Source organism: Bicyclus anynana, chromosome 9 (assembly GCF_947172395.1).
Source record: "Bicyclus anynana chromosome 9, ilBicAnyn1.1, whole genome shotgun sequence".
NCBI lineage: Eukaryota > Metazoa > Arthropoda > Insecta > Lepidoptera > Nymphalidae > Bicyclus > Bicyclus anynana.
Window position 1 is genome coordinate 1,916,516 of NC_069091.1, and position 24,481 is coordinate 1,940,996.

At 34.6% G+C, this 24,481-nt stretch overlaps 1 protein-coding gene across 2 annotated transcripts in view; it reads right to left on the reverse strand.

The window, feature by feature from the left end:
• LOC112058497 (protein dachsous) overlaps positions 1–24,481 on the reverse strand; it is a 390,923-nt gene that overhangs the window by 3,637 nt on the left and 362,805 nt on the right. For both annotated transcript variants that reach the window (XM_024099373.2, XM_052883647.1), the window contains exons 5-15: positions 12,149–12,324; positions 11,702–11,931; positions 10,963–11,149; positions 9,356–9,779; positions 5,821–6,168; positions 5,534–5,688; positions 4,280–5,354; positions 2,998–3,718; positions 1,619–2,745; positions 893–1,183; positions 212–503 (exon numbers count right to left, since the gene is read on the reverse strand). In XM_024099373.2, the coding sequence (XP_023955141.2) occupies positions 212–503; positions 893–1,183; positions 1,619–2,745; positions 2,998–3,718; positions 4,280–5,354; positions 5,534–5,688; positions 5,821–6,168; positions 9,356–9,779; positions 10,963–11,149; positions 11,702–11,931; positions 12,149–12,324 (5,026 nt within the window). The remainder of the gene's footprint in view (positions 1–211; positions 504–892; positions 1,184–1,618; positions 2,746–2,997; positions 3,719–4,279; positions 5,355–5,533; positions 5,689–5,820; positions 6,169–9,355; positions 9,780–10,962; positions 11,150–11,701; positions 11,932–12,148; positions 12,325–24,481) is intronic.

Genomic DNA, 24,481 nt, shown 5'->3' on the forward strand with positions numbered 1-24,481 from the left:
AAATAGCCTATGATACTCACAAATAACGTTCTATTAGTAAAACTATTTTCATAATCGATTCAGTAAATCCAGAGATTATTAGAAACTATATAGTATAGATATAGATTACTTCATCGTCCATAAAACAGAGTATACAACGAAATAATAGCCTGAACTTTCGCAAAACTAAGGCCGTGGTGTTTATAACTACGTTAAGTCACAATATATTTACCTGTACGTGTCTTGTCCAATGAAAGGTTTAATTTCTGAGGAAGCACCGGTGCTAATTCTCACTGAAGCGACAGAACTTCTGTTTGGTTTCCCAAGATCTGTGGCAACTACAGCCAATTGTACATCCCTCTGGTGAGCAGGTAATGCACTATAGTTGACATACAGAATACCAGTATTTGGGTGAATAGAATAACCTGGGTTTGGTTGAAGAATGTGGTATGTCACTTTTCCATTTTCATCACTGTCTACATCCTTTGCGTTAACTGAACCGATTTCCATGACACCGGTGCCTTCTGAAACAGATAAAAGATTTTGTTATTAAACTACTAAAGGCTGGTAAGCCTATGGAAACCACATATTGAGATTTAGTTTAATTTTTGTGTTGGGCTAAGTAATGTTTTCAAAGAAATTCTCAGTAAAATCTCTTTAGCGAGGAGTTAGGAAGAAGTTAATGACGCTAACTGGCACTGGAACAGCTTAGTGGGTCTAAGCTTTGTATTGTATCTCTTATAAGGTGGAGGCTTGGTCCGTTAATAAACGCTAACAATAATTAATTTTGTTAAAAAAAATAATAAATGATCAAAATATCCTAAAACGATTTATTTTGTGTACAAAAGTAAATACTTGTATATACATGTTTTCATAGTAATTTTATAAAGTATGGGTAGTTAAGTTTATTTACCAGGTAACACTCTGTTGTAAGATATTTCATCAAACACTGGAGCGTTGTCATTAACGTCTGTTACTTTTATTGTAAGAGTAGTTTTCGCAACATGTTCAGTATCAGAAGCGCTGATGTTTACTTGATACTCTTTTTTACTTTCAAAATCCAACGCTCTGTTCAATACTATTTTTCCACTGTATCGGTCTATTGAAAAAGTATTATCTCCTTGAATAATTGCATACTTTAACGCCGGGTATGTGTCGACATCATTTGCAGTAACAGATGTAAGTATCGACCCGACTTCCGCTCCTGTAAACGTAAAAGAAAATGAATAAAAAAATCGATACAGGCAGTCGCTACTCTCGTTTGACTGCCACTTTAAGGATTCGCAAAATAAAATTCTCTAAAACAAAACCCCAACGCAGTACAATGATATAAAAACAAAGAAACAAAAAGAGAGCGCGGACCGTTGCTTGGTCGGGGAGGCCAGTAAAACATCCACTCGAAAAAATGTAATACCGTCCAATAAATATTGATCCTAAAGGAGTCTCTTTTATTTAATCTCAGCGCTGGAATCAAAATGTCGCAATGTAAGCCAGCCGGGGAGTTGGGAATACAAATTATGTAAAATGCCTCTTTTGTAAAATGCTTTTTGTTCTACCAATTTATATCGGAACGACGATAGGCTGTTCTACAGCAATTTAAAAACGAATACGTAAGTAGGTGCAACGCTTTTAAACGTACCTTCCGATACAGAAATGACATTCGGCGGTGGAAACGTCGGCTGATTGTCATTGACATCCACCACGTTGATTCGCAGCGTAGCCGTGCCAGTCATTTGGGGATTGCCTTCATCAGTAGCTATGACAGTCAGTTTGTATGTCTCTCTTATCTCCCGATCCAATACAATATTCGTCTTGACGGATCCAGAAAATGCAGGTTCAATAATGAATGCGTTATCATGATTTCCATCGACGATATGATATAAGATTCTTGCGTTCGCCCCTCGATCTCCATCTTTTGCAGCTAACTGCACGACAAACTCGCCTTTTGTATTTCCTTCGAGAACATTTGCTATGTATTGTTGTTGCGTAAATCTAGGAGCGTGATCGTTCTGATCCAAAAGATTTATTATTACGTCGCAGTATCCATATAATGTAGGCGTCCCTTCTGTTCGAGCTACTATAACAAGTTGCCTTCTTGGACCTGGATAAGACTCATAATCCAAATTATCCGAATTGTTGGCTCTTATGACCCCGGTATTAGAGTCTATTTCAAAGGCATACTGGTCATTACCATTGCCGAATTCATAAAATATCCTTTGCCGACGTCCATCACTTCTTAAAGCCGTAACTTGTAATACGTCTTTGCCATATTGTAAATTTTCTTCTATTGTAATATTGTATGTTGAATTTTGGAAAGAAAGAGTTGGTGTGTTATCTGGAAAATCTCCAACTCTTATTTCGATAAGGCCTACTGAGGTTTGAGGTGGGTTTCCTTTATCTTTAGCTAAAACTTTAAGGTGTAATAATTTGCCATTTTCACTTGCTAAACTCTGTGTAGCTGTAAGAACACCTGTGGTTGGATTTATGCGAAACTTGTGATTAGATGTATCCATAAGCTCATACAGTATTTCTGAGTTGATTCCTATATCATTGTCAGTGGCTGACACTCGTAGTAAACTCTGACCCGGTGGAGTAAGTGTAGCCATCTGTTCTTTGAAAGGATATTTTGTAAATATAGGTTTATTGTCATTTACATCATTTATAGTGACTTCTACAGACACTCTTTGAAAACGAGCTATATATCGTCCTTGGTCCGTAGCAACTGCGTCAAAATGATAGACACTTGTTTTTTCACGATCAAAATAGCTGTAAAAAATCCATAAATTAATTTTATATCATCTGTATCATATGTATAAATTAAAATGAATTAAACATTAATTTTAATTTATATTAAATATATAATAGAGTATACCTAAGCGTTTCTTATATTGCCACAATAAAAAAATATTTATAGTATCTGAGTATATAAATATACTCTTACAGTACAAAAAGTAAACGTCCTGTTTTTCAATAAAATTAAATGATATGTCACTCGCATTATTGTAATAAAGTACTTACCCTGTAGTGTAAATTATTCCAGATTTGTTGTCTATTCGAAATAATCCTTGACTTTCATTAGCTAGTGAGTAAACTATTCGTTTATTTAATCCCAAATCGGCGTCTGTAGCTCTCACTTTAATAATTGATGTATCAATAGAAGCATCTTCAGGTATAGCAGCAGAGTAATGTCCAGTATCGAATACAGGATCGTTGTCATTTTGATCTTCTACCATGACTGTTAGATTACAGGAGCCTTGTAATGCTACTGGTGAACCATGATCATAAGCGGATATGGTCAAATCATATCTGGCTTGTGTTTCCCTATCTAAAGTTTTTGCTGTGAGTTTTCCAGTAGTGGAGTCAATAGAAAACTTATTTCCATTATTACCAGAAATAATGCTGTACGTTATCATACCATTAGCTCCGATATCTTTGTCTGTAGCTGTTACCGTATGTATGACTTCGGCGATATTATTTTCGGGTACTGTTAATGTATAACAAGATCCAGGTTTAAAAGTAGGCGGGTTATCATTTACGTCTAATACATTTATCGAGACAGTAGCGACATCAAAGTTTGTAGTAGATTGAAATGTACTAGAATCAGTAACATAAACAGGAAAAATGTAATGATCATTTTCTTCTCTATCAATTTTAGTTTTAACAGTAACAGTTCCTAGACGTTCATCAATCCCAAACTTATCGCCCGCGGCACCTGAAGGTATCATAAAGCGAAGGTTTCCTAAAATATAAAAAAAAACAAATTATTTATAAATTTAAAATTAAAACGCAATGTATTTGCAGTGGCATGCACTTCATAGATGCAAAAAATGCACTGCCTTCCCTGAGGTCTATAACTTGTATTGGAGAAGGAATATTGCATTTTATACAATTTTGTAGTGCCTCGTCATTCATATTCACCCATATTCGCCTCACTGCTGAGCTCGAGTCTCCTCTCAGAATGAGAAAGGTTAGGCCAACAGTCCACCATGCTGGCCCAATGAGGATTGGCAGACTTCACACTCGCAGAGAATTAAGAAAATTCTCTGGTAAGTGTGTTTCCTCACGATGTTTTTCCTTTACCGTTTGAGATACGTGATATTTAATTTCTTAAAATGCACTCAACTGAAAAGTTGGAGGTGTCTGCCCCAGACCGGATTTGAACGCACACCCTCCGGAATAGCAGAGGTCATATCCACTGGGCTATCACGGCAATATTGCAATACCCTAATTAAAATTATTAGTGCACGCCACTGTGTACCTGGCATGTACAATACAATAAGACAATGTATGTAATACGTACCTGTATTACCTCTTGATGATTTGGCTGACAGTCTAGTAACAAAACTGTTTGGACGTATGTCTTCGCTAATGTTTGCTCTATAAAAAGAATCTGTAAATCGGGGTGGAATATTCGTTGACTCTTGCAAGTTTAGTAACAATGTCATATGACTTTGTCTTGGAAAGGGTGTACCGTGATCTGAGGCTGTTAAGTTGAGTTTATATTGCCCTGGTTTCACTTTAGATACATCTGAAGAGTATTTTTTCGTCAAAGTCAGTCTACCGGTATCGTAGTCCATAGAAAAATAAGCTTGATCATTTCCTCCGGCTATAAAGTATGAAATTCTGCCGTTATCACCAGAATCTGTATCAACTGCAAGAGCTTGATATAATGTACCAGATAAAGTGTTCAATGTAACAGAAACTTTATTGGTAGACACAAAAGTAGGTGTGTTATCGTTTGCATCAATCACAGATACATGTACTGTTGCAGATGTAACCATCCTCTCCGTTATATTAGCAGCTAGGTCTGAAGCTTCAATGACTAACCAATATTCTTTTAGTAGTTCATAATCAAGGGGAGAGGTCAGCGTCAAAGACCCTGTTAGAGGATCTAAGCTAAATGCATTTTTATTTAGTGGAAGAGAAGACATTATGTTAAAATGTAGTTCGCCATTTGGTCCTGCATCTGCATCGCTTGCAGTAAAATTGTATATCGTCATCCCAACAGGAGTTACTTCAGATACTTTAATGTTTATTGGATCAGCCGGCCATTGAGGTGCATTGTCATTGACGTCTATAATTTCAATACGAACAGTGACTGCACTACTCTGTGGATTATTTGTAGCAGATGTATCTAATGCTCGAACTTCCAGTCTATACTCATCTTGTATTTCTCTATCTAATTGTCTTGCAACAACCAGAAAGCCAGTTCTTCTATCAATTTCAAATGTCCCTGGCGAGTGATCTGATGTGAGTGGCATTAACAGATATGATATTTGCCTTTCTTCATCTCCATTTATAGAATTTTCGTTAATGTCACTATCACAGCATGCAACGGTCCCTACTATATGGCCCACTTTTGCATCTTCTTTCACCTGAAAATTCAATATTAGTTTTATTGAAATACAAACTTGTAATAGTAATTATATTTAAAATTTATTGTAATGTATCACCTGCATCCTATTAAGTCAGCATGAAAAAAAGAAAACAAGAAGTAGGATAAAAGTAGTTCAATAATTATGACAAAAAATTAGATAACTGACGACTAACTCACCTTAAATGATAAACTGGAGCTAGTAAATGTAGGTCTATTATCATTTAAGTCTAATACTTCAACTTTTAATTGCCTAACAGTCTGCCGCGGTGGATGTCCACCATCTGTTGCTGCTACCGTCAAACGATAAATTGATCTTTCTTCATGATCCAATACTACAACAAAATAGGAAAAAAAACTCTTATTAATATTTACTAATAAAATACTTGTTAGTTAGATAATATAAAAGAAAAATTATTATTTTTTTTATTTTGCAAGGTATTTTTATTATACTTAAAAGGTTTTACCTGTACTTGTTTTTATAATCCCAGTATCGGAGTCTATAACAAATACACCAAATCCATCCATATCCCTCTCATTTAAAATAGAATATACCACAGATGCATTTACACCATTATCTCTATCGATAGCTTTTACTCTTGCTACTTCTGCTCCTGGTTGCTGTTCTTCTCTTACACTTACAACATCTTCTCTAGGGTCGATAATCTCTGGTGAGTTATCGTTTACATCGGTTACTTTTATAGACACAAGAACTCTGCTAGATCTGGGCAGGGATCCTTGGTCACGTGCTTCAGCGAAAAGTGAGTATGAGTTCTTAAATTCTCTGTCCAATATTTGTTTGGTTGTTATTATACCTAAAACAATATAATTTTTATTACATTATACGAAAACAAAAAATATGAGCATTTAATTACAAAGTAATTTTATAAGAGTGTCTCCAATATAATCCAATTTACTAATAGTACTATACTATACTATAATAACACATTTTTTTAATAAGAAAGGATTATAATGATAAGATGTGGCACAATCCCTAGTAATAAACAATGTGAACCAGGTTTAAGGAAAACTAATTTTTCGCGAACGTTTAAAATCTTCGCTGGATTTCATTTGGATAATTTTTAATTATGTTAATGTTTCTTAGAACAGACAAGGCAAATAAGTTAAATTGTATTTGGGAGATATAATTTCCCTGAAAATTATTGTTAAATAAAATTATCAATTAATACTGAATGTCTTATAAAATGGTACAGTAGTCAAACTCTAAAGTAATACTCTAATCCATTACATAAAAATTCTATTTACAGGTCTATAAATTCTTGCGTTAACAGTGAATCCAAAACAAAATTAATATCAAACAAAACACAACATTTAACATTTACCGTACTGAGTTCCAAAATCGCCGAATAATTGGCATAAAGAATTGATTCGAGTATCCACGATTCGGCGTCAAATGCCGTCTTTGAAGATGCCGGCGCATAAAACAAGCCACAAGCGATTATGGACATAAGGTGTGTCGCCCACCGAAAACGCACCTGTCGAAATTCCCCACCAGTGGAGCCGAATGCATACAGTTGTCATTGAGTATTGATTTATCGATTCATGGATCCACTTGGGGTTGGTCTGCGAAGATGCGCTAACTAGCTCCGAATCGATCTTTGATAAGCCAAATTGAGATGGTAAGTTCCGCTGTGGTTCCACCATTCATCAGTCACTTAAAGGCGATAACGACCTAAACTCCTCTTTTTATTGGGCCGGTACTGATTCCATTTAGATTGCAATCATTAAACGGTCATGCTTGTGAAAAAATAAATTTTTTGATGTTTTTTTTATCTATCTTTTTCCCTTTCTTTTTCCGTTTCTAACCTAATCTGCAATATATGTCAATTCTACCTTTTCGAGAAACATTTAATTGTTTTATGAACTTTAATTTGAAGGATTTGATCTTTAATTATTAATTAATAGTACCTATAAATGATTATTCAGTACGAACAAAACACTACCTGTGACATACGGTTTTACGAGCAATCTTTAAGATAAAAATATAAATAATTTGATTAAATTTATTTTAAAACAAAAAACCTGTCCAGAACAAGTAGGTTTGATCTTCAAAATGACGTTTTTTGAATTTTAAGAATGTGACGAACGTAAGAAAATGTTTAGGTGTAATTCGAGCAGCTGTTCTTCAATTTAGATCAAAGTATAGTTCCGTTATTGCTTACTTCAATAACTCGATTTAGGCATAGAAATATCAGCGCATTAAAATTTAATCGTATCTATTAGAAATAAATTGCCTATAAATCAAATATCTATAATATTTTATATTTTATGATACTCGGTCAGTAAATTTTGTGTTTATATCAGAACTTGTTAAAATATGATAATCTTAAATGTATATAATAATAGTTTAGTTCTTTTTTTTATAATTATGTTGTTTAGATTAGTGCATTTCGTTTTTTAAGGTTTTGGCACCAATTCTAAGATTTTAAAAAATATATTTTATATATTTAGATATATTAGAGATAGATTGAGGTCCCATGTTCTAGTTCGATTTTAAAATGAATATAAGCCAGTTTTCTCCTACAAAAAAATTGTTAGCTGGAGAGGCGTTTACTAACTTTCTGTCAGTTTATTCGTTACATTTTCACGCCTAAATAAATATTGATGAATTATGGTACAGAGAAAGATTTGATCTAGTAAATAAATGTAGTTCATGTATGTATATACATTTATTGTCAGTTATTGCCGTGAGAATGAAACTTTTAGGTTTGGTGGACCCATCAATTCTCAAATTATCGTAAAAACAAGTTATAACGCAATCTTTGAGAGCTTGTTCGTTTAAAATTGCACAAATTTACTAATAAATACGAAAATTCCTAGTAACACGAACAGCAATAAAGAAAATATCGAAAAAGATATTCATGAGAAGGTCGGCAAACATTCCTCTGACTGCTCCCTATATATTTTTTTTAATTGTGCAGGTATTAATGCAGTTTTGTTTGTTCAAATACATTTGTTTAGTCGACGAGTCTTAAGTCACAACATACTTTGGGTTTTAGCTTTCAAAGGCGCCGACTAGTCAAACAAAGTCGAGTGGATGGCGGCAGGAATAATTCCTGGGCTGGTAAATAGTAGTAAGGATGGTTAGGCTCGTTGGAGTTACGGTAAACTGCTTTGTTTTAAGCCACTCAAATATTGTCGAAAAGATTGTTCTGCACTAATGACGGCGATTACTTGAGTATGGTAAAATCTTATATATTTAAACGAGCAATACTAATCTTTACTACTATATTTTGCGTTGAGTAACGAGTTGAGACGGACGGAACGACTTTTTGAACGGTTTTTTATAGATTTTTTAAAATATTTTTTGTTATGAATTCCCAAAAATCTTAGATTATATTTTAATGATTAGGATAGGTTAGGTTACATACTTCATTTTGATTTTTGATATCGAGTTGAGTTACTAGCAAGTAACTTAAGCTATATTCACTCTATTTCTACGGGAAAAGAGTATACAATAATGTTAAACTGTTACAATAGAATTGGTGATGTAGCATTTTAGTTGTAGTTTCCACTGTTTTCTATAAAACAGACGACGTTTTTTATTTCGTATGGATTTATCTGAATGGGCAGAAGGCATTGTTCGTTTCCACATAACCCTAGCGCATTTACAGACAACTTGAACATAAATAAACTAGCAACAATCAAGCACACAATAGCTGTTATACCATTAAACATATTCTTGTGCAACCGATTATTTTGATTTTGATAACATTATTGTAAATTCATGTTACCATTTTTAACTTAATTACATTAAAATTTAGTATCATGCATAATTTCGAGTATACATAATTTATGTGTTACAACCATACGTCACAATTATATTACTAATGTGTACAAATATCGCGCTTGATTTCCGTAGGAAAAAACTGAAACGTCCTTCCAAGTGCTACGGTTCTAAATTCCTTTAGAATGAATCCTTCGTTTGTTCATTCATAAATAAATTTAGCGTTAGAATAATTTAATAAACTGAATCCTTACCTGTAGTCGGGTTAACGACAAAGCTGGTGTTAGAAGGGAACAAACTGTATTTAACTACAGCATTGTCACCCAAATCAGCATCAGTCGCAGCAATTTTTCCAACGAACGCGCCAATCTTTTGATTCTCCTCAACGTGAAAGTCATAGGCCGTCTGTGAGAATACTGGATCATTATCATTAGCATCTACCACGTTGACAATAAGGCTGGCAGTCGCTGACATCGGCGGGATGCCATTGTCCGTAGCTATTATTGTCATTTTGTGTTTAGCTATCGTCTCTCTATCAAGTTGTTTGGCGAGGTATACCCAGCCTGTGGCCGGCTGAACTTTGAAATGCTCTTCGTTTGTATTATTCTCTGATACTACGCGATAGGTTATGCGCGCATTGTTACCGGTATCCTTGTCTATGGCTTGTATTTCTAAAATCTGAAAGGAAATGTTTCTCTTTTTAATTTGGCCGTTTGTTTTGTTTGAGGAAAATGAAACATGTATTCAACTTAGGTAAAGTTGCTCACCAACATAACATTACTTATTCTATTTTCACTATAATCAGTTTATTATAGTGAAAAGTAAGAATGAATATATTGAATATATCTTTTTGTTTGTGCAAAAGAACACACAAGATGCTGAACAAAAATGTGTGTAAAATTAATTAAATTGTCTGTACAAAATCATAGGTACCAAAAACTGGTTGTATCGTGAAGTATTCGCAGACTATTATCAATAAGTCGTGCCGTGAGAAATGGTTAAACTTAATTGATTGTGATTTGCTTAATTTTTACTGCAACTTAGTAACTAAAGTCAGATTACAATTTTGCATATTTTCACGGTTACACGTGAGTTTAGTATAAATGAATATCATGATCTTAACATAGTTTTTCTTATATTGAATTCAGAATGTTTGAATATTCATACACAACACAATGTGGGTCTTTCGTATTGTGTGTAGAGATTCATAAACGAAGTCGGCCCTTTTGTAAAAGATTATCGCTTTCGTCGGATCAGATATGAACACGTGACACAACGTATACTCATGAATACAAAGAATATTATTTTGCATGTGTATATGGATGATTCCTATATGGAAAAACATAAAAAGGGAGGGCAGATATGTTGTTTAAAATCTATACAAATAATAACTTACTGCTTGGATTAACCAATTATAATTAAATCAGCTCTATACGAAAAAGTAACAGTTGGTATAGGTTGGTATAGGTAACTGTCTTGTGTAGCATTATTACTCGTAATTTGTACAGTTCCTAATTCCAGCTATAAAGACCACTTACTAGTGGTCTACTATCTAGACGTAGAGGACTTCAAATCTCATAAAAAAGTAGAAATATGTACAATAGAAAATTAGAGATTTATTATTAAAAAATCAGAAATTAATGTTAAATTTCATTTTATTCAAATGAATTTCAAAACCATGGAATTCACAAAATCAACCTTTAGAATTTCAACAACAGTTAACTTCCAAAGTTAGATAGCGGTTCAGTTGCCTTGTAAATCGGCTCTTTCCCTTCCTAGGTGTAAGGTAAACGTAAAATTTGCTTAGCAAGGCGCGAAATTTATTGGTAACAACGTTTATTACATCAAAACAAGCTCTTACCTTTGTTTTTACAGCGTCCGACTCTAGGACATTCGCGCTGTAGGTGTCATGTTCGAAAACGGGCGCGTTGTCGTTTACGTCTTGTACATCTACTGCTAGAGTAAGGTTGGCACTCAGCTGAGGGTTGCCGCCGTCCTTGGCCGATATTACGAGTGTATGGCGAACTAGATTTTCATAGTCCAGTGGCCTAGAAATAATTAAATATTTGTAATACAGTCAAATCTTTTGAATTTCACATTTGCAGGTAAATTAGGCTTATCGTCTACTTCTTAGGTTAATGGATACATCCATTGTCTACTCTTGATACTCCTTGTAGGACTTTTCTTGCATATTCTGATTTCCATTTATAAGATGGGAAAAAACAAAGATTAGAATAGTAGGCTGCATCTCAATTAAATTTTAATCAAGTGGCAGCCTATATTTTTTGGTTTTGTGAAGAAATATGCAAATAAACACTATATTATTAACATTTTTTCTCTAATTAATAACTTAAATTTGTTTTCAGGCTTCAAACAAAAAAATAAAATGCAAGACTAGGTTTTATCTTCTTAATCTTACTGAATTAGCTTACAAAACAGTCTGTTCTTTCTATGTTAACACTAGCTAGGCTTAGGCGTTATGTTTTCTCACCTTTATACCTGTATTTTTGAGAAGCCTCTTGTTTACGTGATGATGATGAAGATGGTGTTAATAATGATGAAGAATTTTTAATAATCAAAAAAATATTAAAAGCACTCACTTCAACAAAGTGACCAATCCATGTTGAGGGTTGACAGCAAAGGTGTTAGCTGGCCCCGTGGCAGACACTAGACCATATGTGATCTGGCCATTCCTCCCCTCGTCTTCATCAGTTGCTCTAGCCGCGTACACCACTGAGCCGATAGCTGCTGACTCTGCTACTGATACTCGTACTGATGATGTTCCGAACTCTGGTGCATTGTCGTTCACATCCTCGAGCGTTATTTGTACCTGTAGTGGTTTTTATAATATATTAAGCCTTAATTATATGGTAGAAATAATTTAATAGGAAGTCAATGTCTTATAGGCATTACTTATTTTGACACTGATTCTGAAATTCATATCCAATATCCAAGGTCTGTAATCTAAAATCTATAATTTAGAGCGTGCTTTTTAATTAAAAATAGTATGAACTCCAAGCATGTGTAAAAACAGGAGCACTACTCACTTGAGTCTGATCATAGTTTGCAGAATTGCTGGTAGCAGCTCTTATGTTGAGCAGATACGAAGGAGTGGCTTCTCTGTTCAGCTTTCCTGAGGTCCTGATGGCTCCAGTGTGAGGTTCGATGGTGAAGCGCTTGTCTGCGTCCCCGGAGACGATGCTGTACCGGACCAATTGTTTGCCTGTTGAAAAAATTCAAAGTATTAATTTAATTGACAGAAGTGTTAGCTCATTTTTTTTTTGCAAATAATAATAGTCTGGCTATCGAACGAGGAAATGCAGTATGGCTATCATCCACGTGGATGTGATTACGTGGAATTACCACCAGGTTTACTTTTGCTGTTTAAATTTTAAAATGTATGTTTGGTGATGCTCCTAGCTTTAACATCTGTAGCTTAGACTAACAAGTCTAAGCCAGACATATATGAATGCCCTGGACTAGGAACTGCTTAACTCATCCTTTCGATTATTCAAGTGTGGTTAATATCTTGGCAGTCTTTAATAAGTACTGTAATAAATCTACAACATTTTTTTTACTCTCATAATTCTATAGTATAGAGCATCTATCCTCATGTGAATACGTGTAAATTGTTGTTTTAATATAAGTTTAGTTTTAAATAAAGCATGTTGTAGGCAACGCATGACAACTGTCAGCTTATCTGCAAACATTGTGATGACAACATTCCCGCAGACAACTTCCACCGCTTTACAGAGATTTACTGTCCCGTGGTTCCGTGACTATCCCAGATAGTGGAGATCTATTATCCTGTTTTCACGTGTAAAATTCGTAACTAGAGCTCTTATTACTTACAATACTATATCTATTGTAGAATTTAAACTATCGTGGGTGTTATTTTAGGCGTGTTTCATCATCAATTAGATGATGAAGCACGCCTAAAACTCACGTTATACAAGGTTTCATATGGATTTTGAACCCATTCGGAACCCTTGGTCATGAGCTGGTTCTTGCAACGCAGCACGATCCTGACCGATCTGATTTGAAGGGCCCCGTATAGGTTCGAAACTAGTCGGATATACTTCGACGTTATATCACGTGAGTTTCAGCCGTGTTTCATCATCAATTAATACTATATCTACCGTAGGATACACAGCGATAAATTGGATTTCGACTTTATTTTTCCGATAAACAGCGCTCATATTTCGTCCACATACCGCATTAAGGGACACCCCGGCGTGAGCACTATAAATTAACTTAATGATCGCACGTCCAGAGCTACCAAATGTCGAAGTACCCGCAAATCTATTTACAGAAGCCGAAACTGAGCGACAGCCGAAAACCGCTTTATATCTATCAAATTTTAATTGGCACTTTATACAATGTAAGCGGCTCATTGTCGTATATTTTTTTACCGCTGGGCCCACTTTTTGCGGGAGGCTTTTTTCGCCAGACGTTTTCGGCAGGACAGTTGACGCAACGAGATTGATATACGGTCTTATTCGTCGACGTGCCGGGCAGTCTTTGTTTCTGTAACTGGTCTGGGATCCCTCTCCCCGCGGCACTCCCGCGTCCTCCCTTTGTCCCTTCGCTCTTTATACAGTCTGTGATGCGATTGTCTTATTTTCGAGAGATTTTACGGCCCGACTTTAAGTGTGTCGTGTTTGTTTTTGAATCGGCAATTTTCGGGTATTCGAGCTGGTTTTAATAACTTTCTAAAGTGCGGATCGTCTATTTTCTGAAGACGGATTCGATTGTAATAGCAAGGTTGATAGAAAGATGGTTTGATTCTTAATGAGCTAAGCAGAAAATTATCTTTCTAAGAGATTGCTAAGCAACAGTTCGTTGGTTAATGAGTTTCTATGCCACACGCCCCGTCCTATATCAATCTTAATAATTTAACAAACCGTTTCTGTTATGCTGACGCTCCTTTAGTTATCACAAAAAACATATGCTGTCAAGTACATCCAAAGGAAATCCGACTTCCTTAGGTAGATTAAATATAAGAGACACTATAAAAATTCAGTTTGATCTGTACAATTTTAGAAATCAAAGTTTCTATTAAACTCATTAGAAAAAAATGTATGATGGACACAACACACGCACGATAATGAACAGTTCAACTGTTTAGTTAAAACTGCACTCATGCATCAATTTACACTGCTAATTACCTTGAAATAGGTAACTAACAGTTCAAATTGACATCCATTGTTCAAACAATATCACCCATATACTACCAACCCAGAAGGGAACCCAGTTGATCACATAAATAAGCTAAGTATGATAATAATAGTTATTATAAAGCGTGATAGTCTGCTAGAAGAGGTGTAAGGCTGGTGTAATTCAGAAGGTGAAATAGACAGCCTTGTAGATAAAGTTTCAACACTCTATTGGTACCTATTATTTATGAGCAACGATTTGGACTTACGCGCAACAAATCCTGATTTCCGAATAATAAAGGCCGAATTTGGCTATCTAAATTTGTTCATCCATCTAGTTATCCACTTGACTCAAATGGTTTATATTGTGCAATCGATTGCATTACATAATCACAAATGAGACAGATATAGCGCAGAACTAGTATATAGTAGACCGGTAGGGAATAGACATTGTCAGACTGTGTGGTGATGATAATGATGATGATGATGATGATGATGATGGTAATGATAGAATAAATAAAATAGCCTTGATTAATGATCATCTACAGTGCACAGTGTAAACTCAAGTTGTTAATTTCAATCTATCCAGTGCTACCCTTTTCCAGACTAGTATAGTAGTATAGTCAAAATCAAAATTATTTATATCTTTTTAAAATGAGACTTTAAAATCGATAGCGATAACATCAATATAGAAATTTTGATAAACATTATAGAGAAATACTAGTAAAGATGCAGCAAAAGGCTTATTATTGCAATTGATCATCTTAAAAATCCCACATAAAATATCCTTTCCTAGCCATACAAGTCAGGTGTCTATAACCTTTAGCCCGATCCCTAATTCATTAGTCAAATCCAAACAGTGGTTTACTCTTGTCCACTTACGAAATATATTCACAAAATGCCATTCTAAATTGAAATCATTAATGGCCCAGCGATTATCTCGCTCACGAGACCCCATTTGGTTTCAATTAAGAGTTGTAAAGATCTTCTATGCGAATTATTCGATTCTCGATTTGAGTTTAATGAATTAATTATCTGAAAGTTCGATTATCTCTAAAGGGCAAGGGAGTCGCTTTGTGAAAGGCTCGCTTATATCTGATGCATATCGGAGTGAATCTTTTTTTTCAAAGAGTTTAATTGTTATGTGTTAATTTTCAATTATTTTTTAATTATGTGACATATTTTCTGTACCAATTGTGATTTATATGACTAGTAACCCATTCCGTAGTCTTACATGTGGAAGGTTAATAAATTGTAAAAGATAGCCTTTCCAGACTATTCCTCTTTTTGAAAGTAAAAATTGAAAGAATTCAGAACTCCCAAGATTAGTTTTAACAGAACTGAGCGCGGCTAAATACAGTATTTAGTGAGTTGATACGTTAGTTTATTCTCCTAAAATAAAGTAGGTTAGATACGCAATAAATAAGAAAATTATTCAGAGTACATCCAAATCAGTCCAAGTCGTTAATAGGGTAAGTTCAAAAAGTTCAGATGATTGAGAAGGGTCATTTTAACCTTGACCATTTACAGACCATTACATTTTCATTATGTCGCAGAGTGGAAAGAAGAAGGGTAAAGTTAATTAACCTGTTAAGACGTTTTGGTCTAGATTTTTATCATTAAACTGGCGGACGCCCGTGTCTTCGTTCATCCTTAGACCTCATTAATCTGACCTTCTCGCAAATACCGTTCTTACCGAACTTCTACTTACTATAAACTAACTCCCTGCCAAATTTCAACTTTTTATGTCAAGTGTTTTTGAGATTTCGTGATGAGTGACCTTTTGCTTTTATAGATTGAGATACTTAATTCTATTTTAAGATGTAGTGACCCTGCACTACAGTGAAAAAGAAGAACCACATATTAATATAGCAGACAAAACATAACCTTATAGAGATAAGGAAATGAGAAACGAAAAGGTCAACGGTAAATACATTTGGTTAAAATGTAATTGCGTCTATAACACGAGAGATTCTTACGTCGCCGCAAATCGTTGTCAAGTGCAAATTTGTATATAACAAAAAATGCAAGAAAAGTTGCAAGATGCACGGTACGCTCCCAGAACATGCCTACAGCATGCGCCGCGGCCAGTTCACACTCGGCAGCCATCACGGATTTCGCGAGTAAACGTTTAACCGCTAAACATTTTAACACATAAATTGTGTAAACAATTTCAGTCCCACTCCGTCCAAACAACGTCGGGTAAGGAGTTGAAAATAATTGAGCTGGACTCGGGGAAAAAAGAAGTATAGGAAAGTTGCGAGCAAAAACTGTCGCCGAGGGTTCGGTTTGTTGACCTCGGGAGGTTGAATTTATTCGGCTGCGCGGGCGCGTCTCTCCGGACCGCTAGTACCCTCGAATTTCTCGGGATTGAATTTCAAATTTTCAGTCGTGTCGCCTGGCAAGAAAGCGTGAACCACATCTTGGTTTTTTGAGCATCGAAAAAAGCTTTGACGGTCAACCTGACATTGGATGACCTTGAAAATTTAAAACTGTGCTTTAAATTATCAAATACTTTCAATGATTATGTGGCTATCACATGACCTTGCCAACTTTTCACCAACTGACCTACATCTTCAGACTCTCAACCCTTTTTTTCTTCTTTTATGTCACAAAGAATTGTAGAAAAAAAAATGGAAATATTATTTATGAAATATTAAAAAATATCAAAATTCACTATTAAAACGTTTTGTTTGACTCTTTATAGATATTCTACCAAACTGATTTATAATGAAAACTATAGTATAGGGGCCAAGATGCCAGATAATGAACTGACTGCCAAACCTAAATCTAGGATCGGTGTACATAGGTTATCATCATTCTTGAATTAAAAGCAAATATGAGTGTCATATAAATATAGTAAAGAACAATTTAATTAATATTGAGAGATAATAGTTAGAGAGAACAGTACATTAAATTATAAATATATTCGAAAGAAAATGCATCACTTTGCACTTTCAAAGTGACGTACATTAGAATAAGTGCCTACTTACTCAGAAATAGTACGAATTTCGTACCACAATAAAACATAAGGACTGACCGTGTGGAAATACAAGTCCATAATACTTAAGTTATGGCTCACGGCGCGTCCTAGGAATCAGATTTAAATTCATTGTCTCAGATATATTCTAAGACATGACCGACGCTTGCATTCGGCCACCCAACATATCTGAGGTGAAATAACAACATCTGACCCTTAAGAGACGAGATAGCCTGGTGGATATGACCTCTGCCTTCGATTCGGGCGTAGGTTCGAATCAGGTCCTGGGCATGCACCTCAAACTTTTCAGTGATGTGCATTTTAACCCCTCTCATTCTGAGACAAACTAACTGTATGATGACTTTTTCTAATTTATTGGTGAGTGTAATGTGAAACCGAAAACCATATCGATATTAGGAACTTGAGGAAAAACTAAATGACTGATGGCTTAAAGTTTTTAAAAGATTTTTATTTTTTATACAGTAGGTAATGATAATTAATTTTATTGATGGTCCAACTCAAAAAACAAGAGAGTATAATTGAATAAACAATGAATGATGGTGACTTTATGCTTAGCTTTGCAAACAATGATTGGTTTTTTAGATAAGGGAATAGCGTTGGATTACGGTTCTAATTGCTTATGTCTGTTTTTGAAATATTTTTTAATGGGCTGCTAAACACACTTGATGGATAGTGATGTCGCTGATTGTATGTTCATAATACTAACTTAAGCGGATCAGAGAAGAAAAAAAATAATATGGGGTTTTCACTGCTTTTGTCTATTCTGTGAAAGTTGTGAGGTTATAATTTAGCATTATTCAAGCGACTTACGAAAAGGTTGTATGTACAGTTGTATAATATTTTATTTTATTTTAAGTTACAGCTATTGTTTTTATAGATACCAATGATTGATTTTTTAAAAATAAGTTCTGCTAAAGATGTTTTTGCGAACCAATGACCCGCGATAATAGACCCGCACGCCGTTTCAACAGAGTTTGGCGGGCAATTGCAATATGATAACAGTTAGTCATATAAGTTTTTCCCACCACAGTTAGCAAATTCATTACACACTATCTATCATTAGGCGGGCGATAGTCAAATCGATGCAGACGAGTAACTGTTTTTGTATAACGGAAGGTGTTTCTAATCAAAACTCGATTAAATAATATCGATGTTGTCGGACCACACAAGCTGATTGCTTTTACAATGCACGATAAAATCGCCAACGATATCGATTCCGACTCACTCGCAATCATACCTAACCGCTTTTTATTGATGACAGGTATTGCATTAGATCGCAATCGCATATTTTGATGGAGATGACAGTGAGATCTTAGCTATAAACGATGACAGATAGATCGGTGGGATCAAACTGTAAATATTGAATTTGGAGATTATCAATTCGTCTGTTCATTATCACCAACAAAATTGATGGGTTATAGGGCTATACCCACCTTGCTGTTCAAAATTCTAAATTGGCAAAGTTATAATAGACTGTAGATTATAAGAATTTAAGCGGCAACAAAAGCGAAATAATGTATTTTCTACGGTAGGCGAAAAGGTAAAGACCAGATGTCGTATCTCCAAAACTAATTGACTATGTATCTAGTTATACATTTGAATCAAATTTAATGGCTCGTTTTCATTGAGAACATATTTTTATTAATATATTATTATTTAATTCAATTTTATATTTTAATACGGAGATAATATCCTACGACACTCACAAATAACGTGGCTTTCTAGTTGTAACAGTTTTTAAAATCAATTCAGTAGGTCCAGAGATTTCTCTCTACAATACCGCAAACTTTACCTTTTTATAATAATACCTATAATAATTTTATAAAGCTGAAGTTTGTTTAAACGCGCTGATCTCAGCAAATACTGGGCCGATTTGAAAAATTCTTTCAGTGTTAGATAGCTCAGTTATTGAGGGAGGCTATAGGCTATATATTATCCCCGTCTATTACTACGGATACGGGAACCACGCGGGTGAAATCGCGCAGCGTCTTCTGGTAGAAGTATGAATTGATTTATTCTGTTGTTAAATAATAATTATTATTATAAATATAGTATAATAATTTACAAAAATCTTTATAATATGACAAACAATTTAATGATTTGTGGCCATAAGAGGTTTAGGTTAGGTAAATATTCTGTTATCCATGCGATGGATACGATATTGAATGTCTGAATAAATGTCGTATCGTGATATTGTCGTGAGGTACAAAGAGAAGTGCAGTATGTTATTTGATACATTGCGTAACAACGGGAACTCTAATATTATTACTCATAATGCTAAGATAAATCATAATTAGCTTAGGGACATCTTTCGGGTTTCGACATTAAATGTTTTATGCGGTTTTTATGATGATGATCTACGAGTATTACTTGGATTAGGGGTAACCATGTACATTTGCCGTTATTCCAGGACTGATTATTTGCCAGACTTGCTAATTTAACTGAAAAAAAAATGGCTACTGTTTTGTAATATTTTGTTATTGTTTCAGTGTTATTAATTCTTATTTTTAACTTACTCTAAAACAAGGAGGGGTTTTACTTTTTTTATGTTTTTTTTTATCACTAATACCTCATAACTTCGTCATGTATTACCCAATTTCTAAAATTCTTATTTTGTTTGAAAGAGAGTTTTACCAGACCATATTAGTTCCATTTCATTTTCACTCGGTTTAATAATTTTGTGTTAAAATCAAAATAACTGGAATACGACTTTGAAATCGGTTCCATTTTTATGTTAAAAAGATTTATTTGATAAAATAATGCGAAATGAAAATTTCATTTTTGACAAACTTTATTAGTGAATAAAAAAATATCTTTGTGTGAATCAATATCTTCTGATCGGCATAGTTGAATTAAGGTTATTTTATAACTTGGCAAAAAAGCTCTACTGCTAAAATAAAGAGTAATGTGATTAAACTGGAAATAAATTTAATACCGATTAACTAGCATTAAGTGGCAGGCGAATTGAATTAAAACCATTATTATTAAAATTAGAGCATCAATAGCTCAACGGTAAAAGCGGTCGGACTCATTATCGAGGGGTGGTGGTTCGTTCCCGGCCACGTTTTGACGGCCTCCATGGCGCAGTGGTACGCGATTTACAAAACGGAGGTCCTGGGTTCGATCCCCGGCTGGGCAGATTGAGATTTTCTTAATTTGTCCAGGTCTGGCTGGTGGGAGGCTTCGGCCGTGGCTAGTTACCACCCTACCGGCAAAGACGTACCGCCAAGCGATTTAGCGTTCCGGTACAATGCCTTGTAGAAACCGAAAAGGGTGTGGATTTTCATCTTGCTCCTAACAAGTTAGCCCGCTTCCATCTTAGACTGCATCATCACTTACCATCAGGTGAGATTGTAGTCAAGGGCTAACTTGTAAAGAATAAAAAAAAAACCCACTCCTAATACAGCTATTTCCCGTCTATTTGGAATGGAATGGTAATATTGGTCAATATTTAAAAATAATGGAAAATATTCTTTTTTTAATAAAAAATAAAAAGAAAAAAAAAATTTAACATTTAATCCCAAAAGAAATAAAACAATGGTGACCCTGGTTATCATTTATGACAAAGATAACTTTAGGTACCCTACCTTAGTTATTTTTTGTACCTACCTTATCTCACCAGCATTGACTGATTGAGGTAACCGAAGATTGTTTTGATGTCTTAAAATACTTCTCAAGGGAAATACTGTGAGGCTAATTAATTGGTACAATACATTATGGTGTTGACCCATGACGGGTTTCTTGTAAATAAAATTATGTTTCAATCTATTATGATTAAACATCATTAAAATATGTCTTCTTTTTTGCAAAATACTTGAGTTTTAAGTAAGTACATGAGCCTTTATCGATAACTAGCTGACGCCGCGTGGTTCCCGTTCCCGTATGAATACGGGGATAATTAATATATAGTCTAGCCTTTCTCGATAAATGAGCTATCTAACACTGAAAGAATTTTTCAAATCGAACCAGTAGTTTCCGAGATTAGTGCGTTCAAGCAAACAAACAAACAAACTCTTCAGCTTTATATTATTAGTATAGATAAACAGAGGGATAAGGTCCTTTAACATTTTTATTAATTATGTAATAATAATAATAAACAAATATATTTAGAAAAGTAATATCCAAAGAATAGATAACTTCATCTTTATCAGCCTATTATAACAGCAGGGAAAGTAAATCCGTTCTCTGTGTAAGAGAAGGAATATGGAACTTAGGGCCACCATGCTGTTCCATTGTGGGTTGGTGGGCTTAGGATAATGTTAAGCGATTTTACAATCACTATCATATGATAAAGATAATGACGGGATGGACGGCTTAACGTGCTCCCCGAAGTGAACTTACCAACTTTTCAACTCCAGGCTGAAATACTGAAAATATCTTAGAAGAAACCTATCTTAGAAGAACCTGACTTCGTGATCCCATATCGTGATATATTCACCAGTGAACCAACGAGCTAACTAATCAATCATCGATATCATAAACACGAAGAACTTTTATCGATAGAGTCAGCGTCACTCTAGATGTAATAACACTTCACTGTCCACCGCGCCAACACATGCGGGCTACTTAAGTCATCGGTTTTATTACTCTCAATATATCTGATCCTATCTTATCTCTACACGTACACTTTTTACAATATATCCAAATAAATTTCATACGATTGGCACGAAACACGGCACCAAACTAATTGGTTCCACAGTTGTGGCAAGCGCATTTCAAACGCGGGGATGTCGGGACCCATTAAATTACATTTTTAGAGATCCGCAGTGCATTAGCTCTAACAAATATTCTAACTTAGTTTTGACATCCTAAAGAGGTTAAAGAAGGCCAGCACCGATGTGATAGAAAGCAGCTAATAAAGAAGAAGAAGAATATTGTACACAAAATAAAATTCACATTCAAAAATTTTAAGTTTACAAGCATTTATGAAATGTCAGTTGCCTATTTGCAAAGATTCTACCACCATCAAAGATTATTATGTGAATTTATTTTATAGTGTTCAACCAATAATCATGAAATTGTTGCGTAAGTGTTGTCAATAGTATTGGAGAGGATATTATCTAGTTCTAAAAGCGACTACGTTTATAAATTCACGACCTAATACTAATACTAAGTGATGAAGTATCTTAAGATGGTGTCATGAAAATTTCGTTAACAAACGTTAAATTGATGCATCCTTATTAACTTTGATTACTAATTAAACTTATATTAATTTGATTACTGAATAAGTTATAATTATAACTTAATTATACGGCTGAAGCTTACTTACTACTTGTTCAGAATTATGAATTAGAAATATGCCAATTGCAAAAAACTGAATTTAATTATTTAAAAACAATATTTCATCATTTAAATGTGTACGGAACTCATTCAGATTGAATCCGTCTCACATTTGATAATTTTTTTAATTAATGGCCTCTTATCTCCGGGCAGTTGGCTATAAATCTGGGGGGGCGTGCGTTTGGGCAATGCTGTTCAATATTATGGTGCTCTTTCTAATTAAACTTTGAGCTGCTCTGACCGGCTAAGGGCTGGCTTAGGTTAAAAGTGAAAGCGTGCCACAGAAGCAATGCTATCGAATAGAGTCAAAATCAATGATAATTTTATACTATCATAGGTCAAAAATCATTTCCAATGTTTTTTTAATTAACTTTTTTGGAAGTCTGTTTATAAAGCTGTAAATGGCCAATGGCTTATTTGCCTACTCATTCACATTTAGTGAGAAAGTACGAGAAAGTTTTTGTCTGTCTGATATCTTTTCACGGCTAAACTACTAAACCGATTTGGATGAAGATAAATAGGACCTTGGAGCAGAAAGGCTACTTTTTATGCCGGAAAAATTCATGGCTCCCGCAGAATTTGTGAAACACATAATTTCACGCGAACGACTCGCGGGCGTTGTAGTTTTTAAATTAATTTAATGAAGTTTGTAATTAATTCAATGAAGTTTTGTAATTAATTTAATGAAGTTTTGTAATTAATTTAATGAAGTTTTGTAATTAATTTAATGAAATTTTTTATAAATCAATTTAAAGATTAAACGTAGAATTCTTCTAAGCTTCTGAATTGTACCAAACGCAAGCAATACAAAGCCGGATAAGTCGTGGTATCTTCGCAATCTAGAGATGTGATTTGCAATATTCCCGCCACCGATAGCGGTTAATTGCTTAAAAATTTATTATTACCCGCCGCCTGAACTCCGCCGGCGCATTTACATTTTGAAACAAAATTTTCGAAAAACGTACTCTATTGTATTGACCGCCTCGAGTTTATTCCCGTCAAGTTCACCTGTGGACACTGGAATTGTAAAATTTCAATGTTTTTAGTCATCACCATCTAATTTTCAATCTATTTCGGGAAGGGCATCATCATCATCATCATCATCATGGCATAAAGACAGTCGAAGAACTTTTCCGCCTAGCCATGGACAAGGAAACGTTTAGAAAGACCGCCGACCTTCAGTAATGGAAACTCTAGAAGAGAAGAGAATCATCATTGAAAATGTGACAATGAGTCACATTTTCAATAGCCCATTACAGAGTGTACTCAATCTGTAATTCTGAGAAGTCCGCTTGGCTGTGTTTGTAGTGGTAAACTGGGGTGTGATTCCGCTATTTGATTCTCGTTGATGTAATATTCACCTATAGCAAGTTTTATTAGACTCTGATCTTTATATCTATGGGATGTCAAAATAAAATGTCACTAACAACGAAGTTGCCATGGGAATTAGTGATGTCACATCGCTGTAACTTTACAGAATGCAGGAGCTGGTAAGATTGTCATACTAAGCACGTTTTTGTGTCTGTGTAGACTGAAGGTTCGTCTCGTTAGACAGCGTTTCCTTCAGTTTGACACACCAACGTGACGTCTGTCAACTTTGACAGTTCAACGGCTTGTTTGTATGTCCTATACCATAAACTACGAGCATAGTACATCCAAAGCCAAACAAACTTAGAAAAATAGAAAAGTATGGAAAATAGGTTAAAAGTTTTTGTCTGTACTTTTATTGAAATGACTAAAAATTGGGGCTAAATGTTAAAACATTTTTTTTATTTTCAACAGGAAATATTTATTCGAATTTATAATACATAACAAATATTACCACATAAATAACAAATTATACATTAACAAACATTAAAATTTAGTAAAAAGATAGAATAAACAATAAATTAACATACAATTAAAAATTAACCTACATTTGGCAATTTAAATTTACATTTAGG